We start from the raw sequence: 23,383 nt of genomic DNA on the forward strand, positions 1-23,383 counted from the left end.
GTACATTTTGATAACAATACTTTAACTTCAACACATTTTCAATACTTTTACTAGTAACAGATCAGTGTTCCCTAACCTAACCCTAACCCAGTGTTCCTGTGTTGGAACTTTCACTTAAGTAAAAAAGAAATCGTGTCTGTCTCCCTCTCTTTCCCTCTCCCTCCCTCTCTCTCTCTCTCTCTCTCTCCCTCTCTCCCTCTCCCTTTCTCTCCCTCTCCCTCTCCCTCTACATGTTAGACTCGGTGTGTGGGCGTCCTGCATTAGGTTGTATGGTTTCTTGGCCCTCTCCCTCTCCCTCCCCCTCTCTCCCTCTCTCTCCTCATCTCTCCTCTCTCTCTCTCTCTCTCTCTCTCTCTCTCTCTCTCTCTCTCTCTCTCTCTCTCTCTCTCTCTCTCTCTCTCCTCTCTCTCTCCTCTCTCTCTCTCTCTCTCTCTCTCTCTCTCTCTCTCTCTCTCTCTCTCTCTCTCTCTCTCTCTCTCTCTCTCTCTCTCTCCTCTCTCCCTTTCTCTCCCTCTCCCTCTCCCTCTCCCTCTTAGACTCGGTGTGTGGGCGTCCTGCATTAGGTTGTATGGTTTCTTGGCCCTCTCCCTCTCCCTCCCCCTCTCTCTCTCTCTCTCTCTCTCTCTCTCTCTCTCTCTCTCTCTCTCTCTCTCTCTCTCTCTCTCTCTCTCTCTCTCTCTCTCTCTCTCTCTCTCTCTCTCTCTCTCTCTACATGTTAGACTCTGTGTGGGCGTCCTGCATTAGGTTGTATGGTTTTTTGGCCCTCTCTCTCTCCTCCACCACAGAGTTTCCCATCTCCACGTCTTTGGAGCGAAGTTCGTGTCGAGAGAGAAACTCCACGATGCCCGCTCCGATGGAGTCGCCCAGCACGTTGGTGGTGGTCCGCAGGCGGTCCCTGCACATGCAAGCACGCACGCACGCACACACACACACAAACAAACACACACACACACACACACACACACACACACACACACACACACACACACACACACACACACACACACACACACACACACACACAGTAACACTTTATATACAGAGAGAAACTCCACGATGCCCACTCCGATGGAGTCGCCCAGCACAATTTACAATTTAGGCATTTAGCAGACGCTCTGAATCCAGAGCGATTTACATTAAGCAAGAACCTTAATGTAAGTCGCGCGCACACGCACACACACACACACACACACACACACACACACACACACACACACACACACACACACACACACACAGAGTAACACTTTACACACATTTTGTGCCCAAGACGTCCACAGACGACTTAGGAATTTTTTTGAAAGAATGATAGGGCACATTTAAGCAATAAGCCACGAGAGGTCTCAGGTTCAGCGGGTATTTTACACTGGCTGGGGCGTAGGCAGACCCGACGCGCAGTGGAGGGTCTTCTACCTCCCAGCCTGCAGTGTAAATGACCGAGAGGACGTATTAATGGTATTTCTCTCTCTCTCTCTCTCTCTCTCTCTCTCTCTCTCTCTCTCTCTCTCTCTCTCTCTCTCTCTCTCTCTCTCTCTCCCTCTCTCTCTCTGCACCCAATTATGTGTGTAATATTTCTGGGAGGGATAATCTAATTGAAATGATTAAAAGCTAATTATGTTGCTATGTTAAAACTCTCTCTCGCACGCACGCACACACGCACGCGCGCACACACACGCACACACTCTCTCACACACACACACACACACACCCACACACACACACACACACACACACACACACACACACACACACACACACACACACAGCTATGTTAAAACTCCACTGCAACAATATATTGTAGATCAGTGATGTGGAGCACAGCTCTGGGGACGACGGGAAAGTGTGTCACAGTAAAATAACTCCATGCTGTTACTCTGTGTCCTATTCCTAAATAACTCCATTCTGTTACTCTGTGTCCTATTCCTAAATAACTCCATGCTGTTACTCTGTGTCCTATTCCTAAATAACTCCATGCTGTTACTCTGTGTCCTATTCCTAAATAACTCCATGCTGTTACTCTGTGTCCTATTCCTAAATAACTCCATGCTGTTACTCTGTGTCCTATTCCTAAATAACTCCATGCTGTTACTCTGTGTCCTATTCCTAAATAACTCCATACTGTTACTCTGTGTCCTATTCCTAAATAACTCCATGCTGTTACTCTGTGTCCTATTCCTAAATAACTCCATACTGTTACTCTGTGTCCTATTCCTAAATAACTCCATTCTGTTACTCTGTGTCCTATTCCTAAATAACTCCATGCTGTTACTCTGTGTCCTGTTCCTAAATAACTCCATGCTGTTACTCTGTGTCCTATTCCTAAATAACTCCATGCTGTTACTCTGTGTCCTATTCCTAAATAACTCCATGCTGTTACTCTGTGTCCTATTCCTAAATAACTCCATACTGTTACTCTGTGTCCTATTCCTAAATAACTCCATGCTGTTACTCTGTGTCCTATTCCTAAATAACTCCATTCTGTTACTCTGTGTCCTATTCCTAAATAACTCCATTCTGTTACTCTGTGTCCTATTCCTAAATAACTCCATGCTGTTACTCTGTGTCCTATTCCTAAATAACTCCATACTGTTACTCTGTGTCCTATTCCTAAATAACTCCATGCTGTTACTCTGTGTCCTATTCCTAAATAACTCCATACTGTTACTCTGTGTCCTATTCCTAAATAACTCCATACTGTTACTCTGTGTCCTATTCCTAAATAACTCCATTCTGTTACTCTGTGTCCTATTCCTAAATAACTCCATACTGTTACTCTGTGTCCTATTCCTAAATAACTCCATTCTGTTACTCTCTGTCCTATTCCTAAATAACTCCATACTGTTACTCTGTGTCCTATTCCTAAATAACTCCATGCTGTTACTCTGTGTCCTATTCCTAAATAACTCCATACTGTTACTCTGTGTCCTATTCCTAAATAACTCCATTCTGTTACTCTGTGTCCTATTCCTAAATAACTCCATACTGTTACTCTGTGTCCTATTCCTAAATAACTCCATTCTGTTACTCTGTGTCCTATTCCTAAATAACTCCATACTGTTACTCTGTGTCCTATTCCTAAATAACTCCATACTGTTACTCTGTGTCCTATTCCTAAATAACTCCATACTGTTACTCTGTGTCCTATTCCTAAATAACTCCATACTGTTACTCTGTGTCCTATTCCTAAATAACTCCATGCTGTTACTCTGTGTCCTGTTCCTAAATAACTCCATGCTGTTACTCTGTGTCCTATTCCTAAATAACTCCATGCTGTTACTCTGTGTCCTATTCCTAAATAACTCCATTCTGTTACTCTGTGTCCTATTCCTAAATAACTCCATACTGTTACTCTGTGTCCTATTCCTAAATAACTCCATGCTGTTACTCTGTGTCCTATTCCTAAATAACTCCATTCTGTTACTCTGTGTCCTATTCCTAAATAACTCCATGCTGTTACTCTGTGTCCTATTCCTAAATAACCCCATTCTGTTACTCTGTGTCCTATTCCTAAATAACTCCATACTGTTACTCTGTGTCCTATTCCTAAATAACTCCATGCTGTTACTCTGTGTCCTATTCCTAAATAACTCCATACTGTTACTCTGTGTCCTATTCCTAAATAACTCCATACTGTTACTCTGTGTCCTATTCCTAAATAACTCCATGCTGTTACTCTGTGTCCTATTCCTAAATAACTCCATTCTGTTACTCTGTGTCCTATTCCTAAATAACTCCATACTGTTACTCTGTGTCCTATTCCTAAATAACTCCATGCTGTTACTCTGTGTCCTATTCCTAAATAACTCCATTCTGTTACTCTGTGTCCTATTCCTAAATAACTCCATGCTGTTACTCTGTGTCCTATTCCTAAATAACCCCATTCTGTTACTCTGTGTCCTATTCCTAAATAACTCCATACTGTTACTCTGTGTCCTATTCCTAAATAACTCCATGCTGTTACTCTGTGTCCTATTCCTAAATAACTCCATACTGTTACTCTGTGTCCTATTCCTAAATAACTCCATACTGTTACTCTGTGTCCTATTCCTAAATAACTCCATTCTGTTACTCTGTGTCCTATTCCTAAATAACTCCATACTGTTACTCTGTGTCCTATTCCTAAATAACTCCATGCTGTTACTCTGTGTCCTATTCCTAAATAACTCCATGCTGTTACTCTGTGTCCTATTCCTAAATAACTCCATACTGTTACTCTGTGTCCTATTCCTAAATAACCCCATTCTGTTACTCTGTGTCCTATTCCTAGTACTAGCAGTGCAGGAGCCGATCTACATTAGGCCATCACATCATGTATGTGCCATAATGCCATGTCTAACATTCCTGTTAGTGTGCTTTGTCACCCCCTACAGACATGGCAGAGAGGACATTAATTACCTGGCCATCAGAGGGATTGGAGGTTCACAGTTTTTTTACGTCTGGTTTTTGTTCTACACCTCCTTCTAATCTCAGTTACAGTTTATATGCTAAAAGTATCTTTAGTTTTGTTAGCCTAACCCTAACCCTTGTTTCTGGGGGGCTGGATGTTCCGGGGACTCCCCAGGGACCCCCAGAGACCCCCACATAGCAACTCTCTCATTCCTCTACCGTTTCTGACGTGGGGCAGCTCGCCGGAACCGGGCCGGCACCGTGGCTGTGTTCCTGTGGGTCTGGAACCTCCGGGGTCCCCCACACGGTCCCCTCCGGGGTCCCCCACACGGTCCCCTCCGGGGTCCCCCACACGGTCCCCTCCGGGGTCCCCCACACGGTCCCCTCCGGGGTCCCCCACACGGTCCCCTCCGGGGTCCCCCACACGGAGTTGCAACAGTCACTTCACACGGGTGTGATTGTTTTTCTAGGGTGGGATGTCTGTATTCCTCTAAATCAATGTTAAAAAAAGTCACTAAAGTCTCACTCTTGCCTTTTTCTGAAACTTGGCAGCCCTACATAAAGCTAAAATAAAGCTATGCCTACATACCGTGCATCAAAATAAAAGCTCTGTGCATTCATTCTGCACTCAAGCGACTAGCGCTGGAGGACTTTAGTAGCTTATTTTGAAAAGGAACAGGAGTTACTCACAGTGACCAATCAGAATGCTCAAAGCATACAGGAAGAGTTACTCACAGGAACCAATCGACTGCGATGATGAGAGTGATGTCATCGGTGGGAAGTCCTACGGACGTCAGGACGATCACCATGGTTACCAGGCCGGCCTGGGGGATCCCCGCTGCGCCGATGCTAGCCGCGGTAGCGGTTATGCTACGCACATGCGCACACACACACACACGCACACGCACACGCACACACACACACACACACACACACACACACACACACACACACACACACACACACACACACACACACACACCATCAGTGGTGTGTGTGTGTGTGTAGGCTACAGAGAAAAGTCATGAAAACACGACTTTATTTAATGATGTTTGGGAGACAAGAAACTCTTTCCTTGGGATGTGTTTTTAGATGCAGGATTAATCATAATCGGAATCGTGGCCGATTACGATTATGCTATATCAGCCATGCTATATCGATATAACGTAACGGTCTCAAAATGCTATATCGATATAACGTAACGTGTCAAAATGCTATATCGATATAACGTAACGGTCTCAAAATGCTATATCGATATAACGTAGCGGTCTCAAAATGCTATATCGATATAACGTAACGGTGTCAAAATGCTATATCGATATAACGTAACGGTCTCAAAATGCTATATCGATATAACGTAACGTGTCAAAATGCTATATCGATATAACGTAACGGTCTCAAAATGCTATATCGATATAACGTAGCGGTCTCAAAATGCTATATCGATATAACGTAACGGTGTCAAAATGCTATATCGATATAACGTAACGGTCTCAAAATGCTATATCGATATAACGTAACGGTCTCAAAATAATACAAATTATTGAATGGGTTTTCACCAGCAATTCTTTTCTTCTATTAAATTCTACATTTCATTTGTCTACTCGTCTCATTCAGAGAATATGATATTTATTGATTGATTAACAGGCTTTGGGCCAATAAGCCCATATAGGGGCCCCTATAGGGGCCCCTATATGGGCCCCTATAGGGGGCTAGGCATGTTACAACTACTGAGACAACATGTAGTCCAGGAAGTAAGAGAGCCCAGTGTCTGTGACATCACAGACACTGGGCTCAGTGTGATGACATCAGAGACACTGGGCTCAGTGTGATGACATCAGAGACACTGGGCTCAGTGTGATGACATCACAGACACTGGGCTCAGTGTGATGACATCATAGACACTGGGCGCAGGGTGATGACATCATAGACACTTTCATTACGTCATGGTGATGATTTAACCCTTTCATTACGTCATGGTGATGATTTAACCCTTTCATTACCTCATGGTGATGATTTAACCCTTTCATTACGTCATGGTGATGATTTAACCCTTTCATTACCTCATGGTGATGATTTAACCCTTTCATTACCTCATGGTGATGATTTAACCCTTTCATTACCTCATGGTGATGATTTAACCCTTTCATTACCTCATGGTGATGATTTAACCCTTTCATTACCTCATGGTGATGATTTAACCCTTTCATTACGTCATGGTGATGATTTAACCCTTTCATTACCTCATGGTGATGATTTAACCCTTTCATTACGTCATGGTGATGATTTAACCCTTTCATTACGTCATGGTGATGATTTAACCCTTTCATTACCTCATGGTGATGATTTAACCCTTTCATTACCTCATGGTGATGATTTAACCCTTTCATTACCTCATGGTGATGATTTAACCCTTTCATTACGTCATGGTGATGATTTAACCCTTTCATTACGTCATGGTGATGATTTAACCCTTTCATTACGTCATGGTGATGATTTAACCCTTTCATTACGTCATGGTGATGATTTAACCCTTTCATTACGTCATGGTGATGATTTAACCCTTTCATTACGTCATGCTGATGATTTAACCCTTTCATTACAATTTACAATTTAGGCATTTAGCAGACGCTCTTAATCCAGAGCGACTTACATTTGAGCAAAAACAAAAGCATGGGAATACATCACATAAAAGTATTTATCATGAAACATGCGTAAGCTAAGAAAGTAACAGTGGAATATCTATATAGTGAAACTATACATACACTTATACATATAAACTATACATCTTTACTACTATGCTATACATGTGTACTATGGCGTGCTATGACTACATACAATACAATTACAGTGCTGTCTACATAACATGCTATAAGTCTGTATCAAATGCTATATAATCCAACAGAAATGCTATCTAAGGGTTTAGGGTAAGTGCTATGGGCCATGATGGAGTCTGAAAAGGTGGGTCTTCAGGCTACGGCGGAAGATTGGGAGTGATGCTGCAGTTCTGACTGCAATGGGAAGTGCATTCCACAGTTTTGGAGCCAGAAGGGAGAAGAGTTTGGGACGTGTGGAGCGTTGTCCCGGCGTTTTTAGTGAGGGTACTTCCAGCTTCCCTGCGTTGGCTGATCTGAGTGCGCGGGAGGGTTTGTAGGGTTCAATCATACTTGTAAGATATGGGGGAGCCATACCTTTGGTTGCTTTGAATGCCAGCATCAGAGTTTTGTATTCTGTGCGGGCAGCGACCGGGAGCCAGTGGAGGGAGCGGAGCAGGGGGGAGACATGTGAGAATTTTGGCTGGTTGAAGACCAAGCGAGCTGCTGCATTTTGGATCAGCTGGAGAGGCTTAAGTGCACATGCTGGTAGACCAGTAAGGAGGGAGTTACAATAGTCGAGTTTTGACAAGACTGTTGTCTGGATTAGGAGCTGGGCTGATTCCTGGGTGAGGAACGGTCTAATTCGTCGTGATGATTTAACCCTTTCATTACGTCATGGTGATGATTTAACCCTTTCATTACGTCATGGTGATGATTTAACCCTTTCATTACGTCATGGTGATGATTTAACCCTTTCATTACCTTATGGTGATGATTTAACCCTTTCATTACCTCATGGTGATGATTTAACCCTTTCATTACCTCATGGTGATGATTTAACCCTTTCATTACGTCATGGTGATGATTTAACCCTTTCATTACCTCATGGTGATGATTTAACCCTTTCATTACGTCATGGTGATGATTTAACCCTTTCATTACGTCATGGTGATGATTTAACCCTTTCATTACCTCATGGTGATGATTTAACCCTTTCATTACCTCATGGTGATGATTTAACCCTTTCATTACGTCATGGTGATGATTTAACCCTTTCATTACCTCATGGTGATGATTTAACCCTTTCATTACCTTATGGTGATGATCTGACCAAAGTTCATTTCCACGTCGTTGACCTGAAGATGAACAATATTATTATTATTACGTGCGCAAGCAGAGCGTGCAAGTAATAGTTTCGCCCGGCTCGTACGCACGGTCCCAGCCAACCCGCCACTTTTGATGCGTATGCGTATGTCCCAGCAAATTGTGCATGATTTGCTGGGACCAGATTACATGGTGTGTATATGTATAACTAGCTCTCAATGATGACGTAAGAAATATGTGGATTAAAGGACCCAATGCCAGAGTGTAATTGGTTTTCGATGGTGACGTAATGACGATATGTTTTAGTGTTGGGAGGATTAAAGGTAATTCTCCTGTGTATACATGTATGTAATCTGGTCCCAGCAAATCAGGCACAATTTGCTGTTTTATTTGCATACGCATCAAAAGTGACGGGTTGGCTGGGACGGTTTTAGGCGCAAAGTAACCACAGTATACCGCTAATCAACTTACAAATTACATATATATATACTATATGTATAACTAGCTCTCAATGATGACGTAAGAAATATGTGGATTAAAGGACCCAATGCCAGAGTGTAATTGGTCTTCGATTGTGACGTAATGACGATATGTTTTAGTGTTGGGAGGTTTAAAGGTAATGCTCCTGTGTATACATGTATGTAATCTGGTCCAGCAAATCAGGCACAATTTGCTGTTTTATTTATTGAGATTTCACAGTTTATAGCGGTCGAAAGTACTTGCGCGCTCTGCTTGCGCACTAGTTGGCCATTCATGGCCTACTAGTGTGCAACAAGCAAGTACGCACTCGACAGAATGCAGTTCTAGTTATTATTATTACAAAAGTGTTATAAAAGTATGTTATTAAACAATATGTTATTATACTTAAGTATAATAAGTAACTAATTATTAATTAGTTAATTAGTTAATTAGTTAATATGTTATTAAAGTCATTAAACAATATGACATATTTATAACATTAGGGTCAGAGGTTAAAGGTCGTGACCTGGGCGATAAAGATGGCCGCCAGCGCCTCGTAGAGCGCCGTGCCGTCCATGTTGATGGTGGCGCCGACAGGAAGCACGAACCTAATTTACATATCATTAACATAACATTAGTATAAATAGTGTTGACGGGCAGAACAGACCTCATCATTAACATATCATTTACATATAATTTACATATCCTTAATATAACAGAATAGAACGGACCTAGTCATTTTTTCTTTTTCTTTTTATCCCACGATTTTGTAACCCATTTTTTTCACCCAGTGTCAATTATCTAATGTAATCCTGGGCGCTACACTTCCTCTGCCAACCTGTGGGGGCAGCGGACTGACCTCATGCTTCCTTCTATGCATGAGGAGTCCAAGTTGCTCCTTTACACCTGACAGGGGGGATTTCCCTGGCCGGACGTAGCGTGTGGAAGGAACACATTATTCCGACCAGTTCATTTCCCCTCCATCAGGCGCCCCGGCTGGCCAGGGGGAGGCAGTATAGAGACCAGTTCCTTTCCCCTCCATCAGGCGCCCCGGCTGGCCAGGGGGAGGCAGTTTAGAGACCAGGATTACTGCATGTTTTTGTAAGGGTAACTACCCTAGGGGACACGGGGAGAACATTCAAACGGACCTTGTCATTAACAGATAATTTACATATCCTTAACAGATAATTTACATATCCTTAACAGATCATTAATATAACATTATAACAGAACGAACCTAGTCACGCGCTTATCGATTTTATTATTCTCCTCCAGACACTTGAAGGTGACGGGCAGAGTGGCTGAGCTGAGAGAGAGACACCCACACACAGAGAGAGAGAGAGAGAGAGAGAGAGAGAGAGAGAGAGAGAGAGAGAGAGAGAGAGAGAGAGAGAGAGAGAGAGAGATTATAACATGATAAATGATTAGGCAGAGTGGCTGAGCTGAGAGAGAGACACCCACACACAGAGAGAGAGAGAGAGAGAGAGAGAGAGAGAGAGAGAGAGTAGAGAGAGAGAGAGAGAGAGAGAGAGAGAGAGAGAGAGAGAGAGAGAGGAGAGAGAGAGAGAGAGAGAGAGAGAGAGAGAGAGATTATAACATGATAAATGATTAGGCAGAGTGGCTAAACTGAGAGAGAGACACCCACACACAGAGAGAGAGAGAGAGACACCTAAACTGGGAGGTCCCCATGGGCTGTTATTAAGGCCTGTAACAGTCCCATGATGAAGGTGAACGGGTTAGGGGTTAGTGTTTACCTAGAGGATATAGTTAGGGTTAGTGTTGGGGTATACCAGAGGATATAGTTAGGGTTAGTGTCGGGGTATACCAGAGGATATAGTTAGGGTTAGTGTTGGGGTATACCAGAGGATATAGTTAGGGTTAGTGTTGGGGTATACCAGAGCATATAGTTAGGGTTAGTGTTGGGGTATACCAGAGGATATAGTTAGGGTTAGTGTTGGGGTATACCAGAGGATAAAGTTAGGGTTAGTGTTGGGGTGTACCAGAGCATATAGTTAGGGTTAGTGTTTACCTGGAGGAGGTCCCCAGGGCAGTGATCAGAGCCTGTAACAGTCCCATCATGAAGGTGAACGGGTTCAGTCTGGTGATGGCGAAGTAGAGTGTCGGCAGGACGACCAGAGCATGAATCATTAACCCAACGATGACCGTGATGGTGTACATGCCCAGCTGACCTGTCAATAATAAAGAACAACATGCCCAGCTGACCTGTCAATCATAAACCACATGCCCAGGTGACCTGTCAATCATAATAATAGTATTAATAATACTGACCTCCCATCTGCGTCAAGTCATCCATCTCCACAATCTTCCCCGCGATCAGGAACAAGATGCCGATAGGAGTGTACCTTAAAATAACAACAACAACATTTGCGTCAGTATGGAATTTCCACGATTTTGAATATTCTAACTTTTTGCTCCTCCTACAGAATTTGTCCAAAACTCTTAACTCACAGGATGTCTGGACCTGTCACATGGTCTGTGGACCTATCACGTGATCTCTAGACCTGTCACATGATCTCTAAACCTATCACATGATCTCTAGACCTGTCACATGATCTTTAGACCTGTCACATGATCTCTAGACCTGTCACATGATCTCTAGACCTATCACTGGACCTGTACAAATAAAACCCCACTGGCAGAAGTTTGTTAGTCGGTATCGATCGGCCGTAATCGTCTTCCCGAAGATAGTGGGAGGGTTTAATCCAGGGGTTCTCAACGTTTTTGGCTGGGGACCCCCGGAATGCTTTGTCTCGCGACCCCGACTTCTAGTTCTCACCACATGATGGTGGTCACCAGCCTCATGGCTTCATTCAGAGAGTCAAAGAAGTCTATTTGACCCTAAGCTACACTAGTTTAATAATAGTAATAATGAATAATAATAATAATAATAATTTACTAATCTAATCTCACCACATAATGGTGGTAGGCAGCGGTGGCCGAACGGTTTGCGGAGCGGTCTTGATATCGGAAGGTTGCTAGTTCGTATCCCCGGACCGGCACGTTAAAATTACCACCGCTGAAGTGCCCTTGGACCTACCATGAAATGTTCTATGAGCAGGGCCTGGCTGTAAACAAGTTCTTGAGCTTAGTCCAGTAACTCAGGGTAAACATAGTACCTTTGCTTTCCTTTGGTCACCAGTCTCATGGCTTCATTCAGAGAGTCAAAGAAGTCTATTTGACCCTAAGCTACACTAGTTTAATAATAGTAATAATGAATAAGTAATAATAATAGTAATAATTTAATAATCTAATCTCACCACATGATGATGGTGACCAGTCTCATGATGGCTTCATTCAGAGAGTCAAAGAAGTCTCTGAGAACCTGTCCTTGTTCCTTCATGTTGCCGATGATGAGTCCGAAACACATGGAGAAAACCACCAGTCCAAGAGCGTTCACCCCGTTCACATCACCTGGCACTGGAATCATCTCTGTACGCTGGACCTGAAATAACAATAATAATAATAACAATAAGGGGTCTAAAGGGCATATAGGGATAGACTCCATCTCCCAGGGGTCTATAGCACATTGTAACAGACAGACTCCATCTCCCAGGGGTCTATAGCGCATTGTAACAGACAGACTCCATCTCCCAGGGGTCTATAGCGCATTGTAACAGACAGACTCCATCTCCCAGGGGTCTATAGCGCATTGTAACAGACAGACTCCATCTCCCAGGGGTCTATAGCGCATTGTAACAGACAGACTCCATCTCCCAGGGGTCTATAGCGCATTGTAACAGACAGACTCCATCTCCCAGGGGTCTATAGCACATTGTAACAGGGATAGACTCCATCTCCCAGGGGTCTATAGGGCATCGTAACAGGGATAGGCTCGATCTTCCAGGGGTCTATAGCGCATTGTAACGGGGACAGACTCCATCTCCCATGGCATCAGCAGTTTAACAGTTTAACCACCAGATGGCGGTGTTTTATTTAACTCACCTGCACCTCCTCCATCTGCTCCTCCTCCTCCTCCGTGACGTTGGGGGCGGGGCCAGTCCAGTTGGAGGCGGGGCTAAGCCAGGTCCCGTTGAGTGCGGTGCTGCCGTTGTTGTTCCGCCACGCTGTGGTCGCTACGCTAACGCTAACCGTTACCGTCCTGGTGCTGTACTTGGTCTTAAACTGTTTATAGAAAACACACACACACACACACACCACACACACACACACACACACACGCACACGCACACGCACATGCACACGCACACACCTATATTGTTATGTACTTGGTCTTCTAGCTGTGAGGCGACGGCACTACCACTACCGAGACACCTCCCTGACAATATAACGATACAGAGACACCTCCCCGACAATATAACGATACAGAGACACCTCCCCGACAATATAACGATACAGAGACACCTCCCCGACAATATAACGATACAGAGACACCTCCCCGACAATATAACGATACAGAGACACCTCCCCGACAAAATAACGATACAGAGACACCTCCCCGACAATATAACGATACAGAGACACCTCCCCGACAATATAACGATACAGAGACACCTCCCTGACAATATAACGATACAGAGACACCTCCCCGACAATATAACGATACAGAGACACCTTCCTGACAATATAACGATACAGAGACACCTCCCTGACAATATAACCATATATAGATGAATACACACGGAAAAAACTTCCGCAAACCCATTGGACCCAGGACATGAGCGAGTGACGTCAGGACTTTAGAACCAGGGGATGAGTGAGTGATGTCAGGACTTTAGAACCAGGATGAGCGAGTGACATCAGGACTTCGGCTCTCTATAATGATGTTGATGATGATAATAATAATTATAATAATAATAAAAACAACAATAACAGAATACAAGACTGACCTGCTGTGTGCACGCTTTCACCAGGTTTGGTGGAAACATATTTCTGAAATAGAAACATTGATTGATCAATTAGTTCAGTCTGGAACACAGGCTGATGTTTGAGAAAGGGATCCAGAATAATTCTAAATCAATAAAACTGTATTTCTTTTATAGATAGAAACTTGTACCATACTTCATAATAGTACTTTTTTATATGCATAAAGTAGGTAGGTAGCAATTAGCTAAACCTAATAATTCAACATTTCAAACGTTCCTTCACAGAGAAGCTGAGATTTGACAGTTTGTAGCACTCTGCGTGCGCACTAGTTGGCCATTTATGGCCTACTAGTGCGCAACAAGCAAGTATGCACTCGACAGAGTGCAGTTCTAGTTATGTATTATTATGATGTATTATTTCTTAGTTTCATAGCTATACATTTTAGGACTGCACACACTGTGTGAAAAGAGGAGTTAACGGGCAATTATGGGTACTGTATTTGCCCGTAAACCTCAAGTTTAGCAGCATATACAGTTAATATACGGTAATGTACAGTTAATATACGGTAATGTACAGTTAATATACGGTAATGTACAGTTAATACACGGTAATATACAGTTAATATACGGTAATATACAGTTAATATACGGTAATATACAGGTGTGATGGTACAATTCGGGAGTTTACCGGAGTTTGTTGGAAAGTTTAACGGGAGTTTCACACATCCGTATTCCATGCTTTTTGCGCAGTGATACATGTGTCACATGTGACATTAGATTATTATCCCCATATATGGAATGATGTGACATTAATAATAAGAACCTGATGAGGTCCAGAAAGGCGTCGGCCGGGCTGACTTGTTCGATCTTCTGCTGCTTTCCGAACTCAGCCTTGGACCCTCGAATATGTATCAAAAGATTTGCAACACATTTTCACGATTTTTCAAAAGTATCAGACCTACAAGCTACGAGCTTGTAGACGAACAACAACAATAATAATAATAATAATAATAATAATAATAATTACCTCGCCCCGGGTGGATGATGAGGACGATGAAGATTCCCACGAACACGGCGATAAAGGTGGTGCTCATGTAGTAGATGACGGCTCGCATGCCCATCTTACCGCTGGCTTTACTGTCTAGAGCCGCCATACCTGTTGATATAATACACGTGTTATCAGCCTGTTATCACCCTGTTAACACCCTGTTATCACCCTGTTATCACCCTGTTATCACCCTGTTATAACCCTGTTATCACCCTGTTAAATGATGAAAAAACGGGGACAGTATTGGACATATTAACTGCGTCACATCAGATGATCGTTGCTACTTGATTCAAAGAAACCATGTCTTAGAATGTCTGAAATGGAACATTATCAGCCAATTACCGTGAGTTACATAAATCCTTTATTTCGGCGATTAGCCCGTTCACACTCGCCTCAATAACATTTGAACCACGGCGCAAGGCGCCGCGGCCATATAGTGGCCTTTTTCTTTTTCCCTTTTTTTTTCACTCAGGCTTTTTCGGGTTTTCGGGCCTAACATTATGGTAATTGTTAGGGTCGGGCCGAGCCTCGGGCCGACCTAGTTAGTGTAGGGCCGGGACTTAATCTTTTCAGGCCAGATGATAACTCTACTGTTAAGACCCTAACCTGTGATCAGACTGCTTATGAGCAGGGGCAGGACTAACATCTGGAGCATCCTCATCAGCAGCTCTCCGGGGAACGAGAAGTACTTCACCTCCCTGTAGGTCATCTTGTAAGGTCGAAGGGCAAAGCCCAAAATAACACCTGGAACACATTGTAGTTCTATTGAGTTTGAAATCACACCTGGAACACATTGTAGTTCTATTGAGTTTGAAATCACACCTGGAACACATTGTAGTTCTATTGAGTTTGAAATCACACCTGGAACACATTTATTGCAGGGTCACTATTAGTTTTCCCCAAGGGCCAAATTATGACCATATAGGGTGACATACCAAGGGCCAAATTATGTCCATAGGGGGCCACGTGCCTGTGTGTTTGTGTGTGTGTGTGTGTGTGTGTGTGTGTGTGTGTGTGTGTGTGTGTGTGTGTGTGTGTGTGTGTGTGTGTGTGTGTAATGTATATGTTTCTATGTGAGTGGTTCTCAACCTTATCCATGTCAAGGACCACCATATATTCAAAGACACATTTTTCAAAAAATAGCAGATCTACAAGCTCGTAGCAGCTTATAGACAGGCTATTTTATAACAGCTAAAGTATAACATAATATAATGCTAGGGGCACGGTGGAACAGTTGGTAGTGCTGTCGCCTCACAGCTAGAAGGTCCTGGGTTCGATTCCCGCTCGGGGCGCTGTGGGTGCTGGCGGCGTGTTTCCTCCTCCGCGTCATCAGTGCCCATACCCGAAGGCGGGGTTGGCGAAAGGGCCTTTCTGTGTGGAGTTTGCATGTTCTCCCCATGTCCCCTAGGGTAGGTACCCTCACAAAAAACATGCAGTAATCCTGGTCACTAAACTGCCTCCCCCTGGCCAGCCGGGGCGCCTGATGGAGGGGAAAATAACTGGTTGGAATAACGTGTTCCTTCCACGCGCTACGTCCAACCAGGGAAACTACCCCCTGTCAGGTGTAAAGGAGCAACTTGGACACTCAAGCATGAAGGAAGCATGAGTTAAGTCCGTTGCTCTCCCCAGGTTGGCGGAGGGTGTGTAGAGCCCAGGATCACATTAGATGATTGACACAGGGGTGAAAAATGGGTTACAAAATCGTGGGATAAAAAATATATATATAAAAAAAAGAAAACATAATATAATGCTTAAAATGCCAAAGGGGGTTCCCGCCCATCCTTAATAGGTTAGAAATTAATGAATCACCTACGAATAATAACAACAACAATACCAATAATAATAATTACCTACGACCACAGCTCCAACCGTAGACAGGACGAAGGCGTTCTTCTTGAAGAAAGCCTGAACATCTTCTTTAGAGATTTCCTCCACTTTGCGCTTTGCCTTCATGGAGCGAATGTGGATTCCCTCTTTGATACGCTGCATCTGTTAACGACACAATACCATGTTAACGACACAATACGCTGTTAACGACACAATACGATGTTAACGACACAATACGCTGTTAACGACACAATACGCTGTTAACGACACAATACCATGTTAACGACACAATAGGCTGTAGTACACAGGCTCCCTCCATTGGCTCCCGGTTCTATTCCCATCACAGTCAGAACTACAGACTCACTCCCAATCTAAACTATGGAATGAACTTCCCATCACAGTCAGAACTACAGACTCACTCCCAATCTAAACTATGGAATGAACTTCCCATTGCAGTCAGAACTACAGACTCACTCCCAATCTAAACTATGGAATGAACTTCCCATTGCAGTCAGAACTACAGACTCACTCCCAATCTAAACTATGGAATGCACTTCCCATTACAGTCAGAACTACAGACTCACTCCCAATCTAAACTATGGAATGAACTTCCCATTACAGTCAGAACTACAGACTCACTCCCAATCTCATGCCCTAGTCTGAAAACCCACCTCTTCAGACTCCATTTTACAGGCGTATGCAAAGGCTCAGCTTATGTAACTTTGATAGCATTGTATGTAGACATAACACTATATAGCTTATATGCATAGTTTCATAATTCCTTCTTTCGTTTGGTGCAGTTCCACCACTACACCACTAGTCAGCCTTGTTTTTAACCTGAACTAGAAAAAAAACAGTACCAAATCAGACTAAATGCCCCTTTAAGCTTAACGATCCAGAAGGCTGCATAGCATAAAGTTCCACATGTCCCCCCCCCTAAGTGTGTGTGTGTGTGTGTGTGTTTCTAACCCTTAGAGATATTGCACGAATCAGAGCCTATTTGTCATTGGACGATGCTAAAACGTTAACCCACGCCTTTGTTTTGTCTTGGCTTGATTACTGCAATGCACTTTTTCCTGGACTGCCTAAGAAAACAACTGACAGATTACAACTTGTCCAAAATGCGGCAGCCAGAGTTTTAACTAAAACTAAGATGAGAGAACACCACTCTAGTCTAAAGCAATGATTACTGTCACAATATAGAGCTATACTTAACACTGTAACTGACAAACAGGTGAAGAGGTTTAAGTATCTCGGGGTCTTGTTCACTAGTGAGGGGAGGACGGAGAAGGAGATCAGCCGGTGAATGTTCCGCTCACTGTTGTGACGAAGAGAGAGTTGAGCCAGAAAGCAAAGCTCTCTGTAAGCAATCTTCGTTCCTACTCTCACCTATGGTCATGAAGTGTGGGTCATGACCCAAATAATAAGGTTGCGAATACTAGCAGCCGAAATGAGTTTTCTCCGACAGGTGGCTGGCATCTTCATTAGAGATAGTGTAGAGTCGCTGCTTCTTTGCCTGGAAAGGAGCCAGCTTAGGTGGTTCAGGGCATCTGGTTAGGATGCCTCTCTGGCGTCTCCCTAGGGAGGTCCTCGAGGCACGTCCCACTGGGAGGAGACGCCGGGGCAGACCAAGGACCACGTCCCACTGGCCTCCCCCAGGAGGAAGTCACTAATGTTGCTCTGGAGAGGGAGGTCTGGAGCTCTCTGGTGGAGCTGTTGCCCCCGCGACCCGACTACGGATAAGCGGTTGAAAAAGGATGGACTTAAACACTCTGATGATTACTGTCACAATATAGAGCTATTTAACACTGTTACTGAACACACTCTATAGCAATGATTACTGTCACAATATAGAGCTATTTAACACTGTTACTGAACACACACTATAGCAATGATTACTGTCACAATATAGAGCTATTTAACACTGTTACTGAACACACTCTATAGCAATGATTACTGTCACAATATAGAGCTATTTAACACTGTTACTGAACACACACTATAGCAATGATTACTGTCACAATATAGAGCTATTTAACACTGTTACTGAACACACTCTATAGCAATGATTACTGTCACAATATAGAGCTATTTAACACTGTTACTGAACACACACTATAGCAATGATTACTGTCACAATATAGAGCTATTTAACACTGTTACTGAACACACTCTATAGCAATGATTACTGTCACAATATAGAGCTATTTAACACTGTTACTGAACACACTCTATAGCAATGATTACTGTCACAATATAGAGCTATTTAACACTGTTACTGAACACACTCTATAGAAATGATTACTGTCACAATATAGAGCTATTTAACACTGTTACTGAACACACTCTATAGCAATGATTACTGTCACAATATAGAGCTATTCAACACTGTTACTGAACACACTCTATAGGGTTTGTTCCGAAGCACCATTTGATGACATTTAGCCTCTCAGACCCAAAACTAAAGAATATTTTGCCCACAACTCCATGCTGTATTGATGTGTCTCTAACCCTAACCCTAACCCTAACCCTAACCCTAACCCAACTCCATGCTGTATTGATGTGGTACCGAGTGATTGATCAAAATAACAATTATTTAATTGTGCAGACTTCTGGAAAATAAGTGATGCAGATGTTTATCAATAACAATAATGCAACTCCTGAGTGCGTTGGTTTCATTTTAAGCCCTCAAGAGTTAAAGATCCATAGATCCATAGATCCATAGGGGTTAATTTGCTTACCAGCTCTCCATCATCTATCTGCAGGAGATTATATATTTAAAATGAATTAAACATATTATGTTAATAATGAATTAAACATATTTAAAGTTTTAAACATTATATATTTAATGTTCACTCACCTTCACTTGGAGTCGTTTTCAGATCAGCAGTGACACAATGTTCTGCACAGACGAATATGACCTGACTGACAGCTGAGAGAGAGAGAGAGAGAGAGAGAGGGGGGGGGGGGGGGGGAGAAGAGAGAGACAGAGAGAGAGAGAGAGAAAGAGAGAGAGAGAGACAGAGAGAGAGGGGGGAGGAGGAGAGAGAGATTGCACACAAACCGAGGTAGAGACTGAGCTACACTTCCTAACCGTCTGTCCACTGTACCAAGACATCAGAGACACATACTGTCCACTGTACCAAGACATCAGAGACATATAATTCCCATGGATTACAATCACCCAAGGAGAGTTAGAAAACTAATGACAAGAAACCATATCTGTTGGGTGAAGTACAACAATGTGCAAACACAGCAGCGAGATTTGTGAGCTGCTGACAGGAGGATGTCAAATGGAATACAAGCACCTTAAGGAATACAAAGCATTGTGTTCACACCCTACAGTACTGTTTACACCCTACACTGCTTACAGCAAATGACCTCGCTAGTCGCTACATAGACATTCTGTTATATAAATGACCTCTATGACCTCGGTACATAGACATTCTGTTATATAAATGACCTCTATGACCTCGGTACATAGACATTCTGTTATATAAATGACCTCTATGACCTCGGTACATAGACATTCTGTTATATAAATGACCTCTATGACCTCGGTACATAGACATTCTGTTATATAAATGACCTCTATGACCTCGGTACATAGACATTCTGTTATATAAATGACCTCTATGACCTCGGTACATAGACATACTGTTATATAAATGACCTCTATGACCTCGGTACATAGACATTCTGTTATATAAATGACCTCTATGACCTCGGTACATAGACATTCTGTTATATAAATGACCTCTATGACCTCGGTACATAGACATTCTGTTATATAAATGACCTCTATGACCTCGGTACATAGACATTCTGTTATATAAATGACCTCTATGACCTCGGTACATAGACATTCTGTTATATAAATGACCTCTATGACCTCGGTACATAGACATTCTGTTATATAAATGACCTCTATGACCTCGGTACATAGACATACTGTTATATAAATGACCTCTATGACCTCGGTACATAGACATTCTGTTATATAAATGACCTCTATGACCTCGGTACATAGACATTCTGTTATATAAATGACCTCTATGACCTCGGTACATAGACATTCTGTTATATAAATGACCTCTATGACCTCGGTACATAGACATTCTGTTATATAAATGACCTCTATGACCTCGGTACATAGACATTCTGTTATATAAATGACCTCTATGACCTCGGTACATAGACATTCTGTTATATAAATGACCTCTATGACCTCGGTACATAGACATACTGTTATATAAATGACCTCTATGACCTCGGTACATAGACATTCTGTTATATAAATGACCTCTATGACCTCGGTACATAGACATTCTGTTATATAAATGACCTCTATGACCTCGGTACATAGACATTCTGTTATATAAATGACCTCTATGACCTCGGTACATAGACATTCTGTTATATAAATGACCTCTATGACCTCGGTACATAGACATACTGTTATATAAATGACCTCTATGACCTCGGTACATAGACATTCTGTTATATAAATGACCTCTATGACCTCGGTACATAGACATACTGTTATATAAATGACCTCTATGACCTCGGTACATAGACATACTGTTATATAAATGACCTCTATGACCTCGGTACATAGACATTCTGTTATATAAATGACCTCTATGACCTCGGTACATAGACATTCTGTTATATAAATGACCTCTATGACCTCGGTACATAGACATTCTGTTATATAAATGACCTCTATGACCTCGGTACATAGACATTCTGTTATATAAATGACCTCTATGACCTCGGTACATAGACATACTGTTATATAAATGACCTCTATGACCTCGGTACATAGACATTCTGTTATATAAATGACCTCTATGACCTCGGTACATAGACATTCTGTTATATAAATGCCCTCTATGACCTCGGTACATAGACATTCTGTTATATAAATGACCTCTATGACCTCGGTACATAGACATTCTGTTATATAAATGACCTCTATGACCTCGGTACATAGACATACTGTTATACAAACAGAACAACTAACTTTCATTCAATTACATTTGAATAAATTGCTGCTACTTGTCGCAAAAACATCGAAAAACTGCTGACAACTTTCAAATGTATAAAGTTACCGTCTCCTATATGGATGACAGTATAACTATCTCTGACAGAAAATGCACAATCTTTTTTATGGTTTCACAAGATAGTTTTACCCACAGTGTTAATGTAGCACAGTTCATTCCTATTCATATCCTATATTTATTTGTAAATACATTGTTTTATCTCGATTGTCTTGTTCCACTTTTGCTTTGGCAATGTAATCGTACGTTTACTCATGCCAATAAAGCTCCTTTGAATTGAAATTGAATTGAGAGAGAGAGAGAGAGAGAGAGAGAGAGAGAGAGAGAGAGAGAGAGAGAGAGAGAGAGAGAGAGAGAGAGACATAGACCGACAGAGACAAGACAGAGAGACATAGACAGACAGAGAGACACAGAGACAGAGAGACATAGACCGACAGAGACAAGACAGAGAGACATAGACAGACACAGAGACAGAGAGACATAGACAGACAGAGAGACACAGAGAGACAGACAGACAGAGACACAGAGACAGAGAGACATAGACAGACAGAGACACACAGAGACAGAGAGAGACACATAGGCAGACAAATAAATAATAAACTCATCTTAAAATAATGTCCTTTAACAGAGAGCTCGTTGAGTGTTACAGTTCAAAGTCATGTTGTTAAGAGAGAGAGAGAGAGAGAGAGAGAGAGAGAGAGAGAGGGGGGGATAGAGCGACATAGACAGACATACAGAGAGAGTACAGTTCAAAGTCATGTTGTTAATAATAATTATATTATAATTGGTATAAAAAGTAGAACGCTCCGTAACTCTAATGAGGCTCTCTCTCTCTATCAGTCTCTCTATGTCTCTCTCTCTCTCTCTCTGTCTCTCTGATGAAGAGGAATATAATTAGGAATGCCTAACCAGGTCACACACACACACACACACGCACACACAAGTGCATGCATGCATGCACGTACGCACACGCACACACACACAAATACATATTAATTTGGGGTATCCTTAATTGACATAAAAGCTCAAATAAGCTACATTTAGAAACGAGCCCAAAAGAACCTCGACCTGCAACCGCCGATATTTAAACTACAAATAATTAACACATTGTATGCCAGATCCTCATCTTTAAACTACAAATAATTAACACATTGTATGCCAGATCCTCATCTTTAAACTACAAATAATTAACACAATGTAATGTATGCCAGATCCTTATATTTAAACTACAAATAATTAACACAATGTATGCCAGATCCTTATATTTAAACTACAAATAATTAACACAAGCGAGTTGTTGGCGTACCATTGACAACCTATATATTATGATTATTACCATTGACAACCTATATAAAAGGCAGTGAAAATGAATGATAAATAAATTAATGAAAATAAATGTGATGAAAGCTTGTCCAGGTAAGATCTTTATTTTATTTTGTTACAAAGATTAGAGTCAACCTGAACCCTATAAAACATCCTAAAATCACTGAAGAACAAACTGTACTCGAACCCAACACATGGGTGGTCCGGGGACCCCCAGGGGTCCCTGGGTGGTCCGGGGACCAACCAGGGGTCCTTGAGCGACCTTCCGGGGGTCCACACACATCAAAATCAGTTTAACAACCAACCCTATTATTTGAAAAAAAAAAGTTTAAAAGAAATGTGCCGACGCAAGGCGTTACGAGAAAACCTTTCAAATCACGTCGTGAACAAACGCATTATTGATTATTAGGGAGCCATTGGATTATACATGCGACATGTATGTATGTATGTGACATGATCCCATCAATACAGACAGCATTAGAACAATACATCTGACAACAGATCAGATCAATA

The 23,383-nt window shown here is 42.3% G+C and overlaps 1 protein-coding gene across 1 annotated transcript; it reads right to left on the reverse strand.

The window, feature by feature from the left end:
• Nucleotides 1-708: 708 nt before the first annotated feature.
• Nucleotides 709-16,646, reverse strand: LOC310879558 (excitatory amino acid transporter 1-like; the record flags this gene model as incomplete). The annotated part of the gene is made up of 14 exons (XM_083794333.1): nt 709-895; nt 5,122-5,256; nt 8,295-8,338; nt 9,292-9,373; nt 10,003-10,071; nt 10,795-10,954; nt 11,055-11,128; nt 12,044-12,228; nt 12,822-12,908; nt 13,634-13,676; nt 14,433-14,508; nt 14,637-14,765; nt 15,264-15,401; nt 16,508-16,646. The coding sequence occupies 14 exons, from the start codon at nt 16,644-16,646 to the stop codon at nt 709-711; spliced, it is 1,548 nt and encodes a 515-aa protein (XP_083650459.1).
• Nucleotides 16,647-23,383: the final 6,737 nt, after the last annotated feature.

The sequence above is a fragment of the Protomyctophum parallelum genome, assembly GCF_964188405.1.
Source record: "Protomyctophum parallelum genome assembly, chromosome: 21".
Taxonomy (NCBI): domain Eukaryota; kingdom Metazoa; phylum Chordata; class Actinopteri; order Myctophiformes; family Myctophidae; genus Protomyctophum; species Protomyctophum parallelum.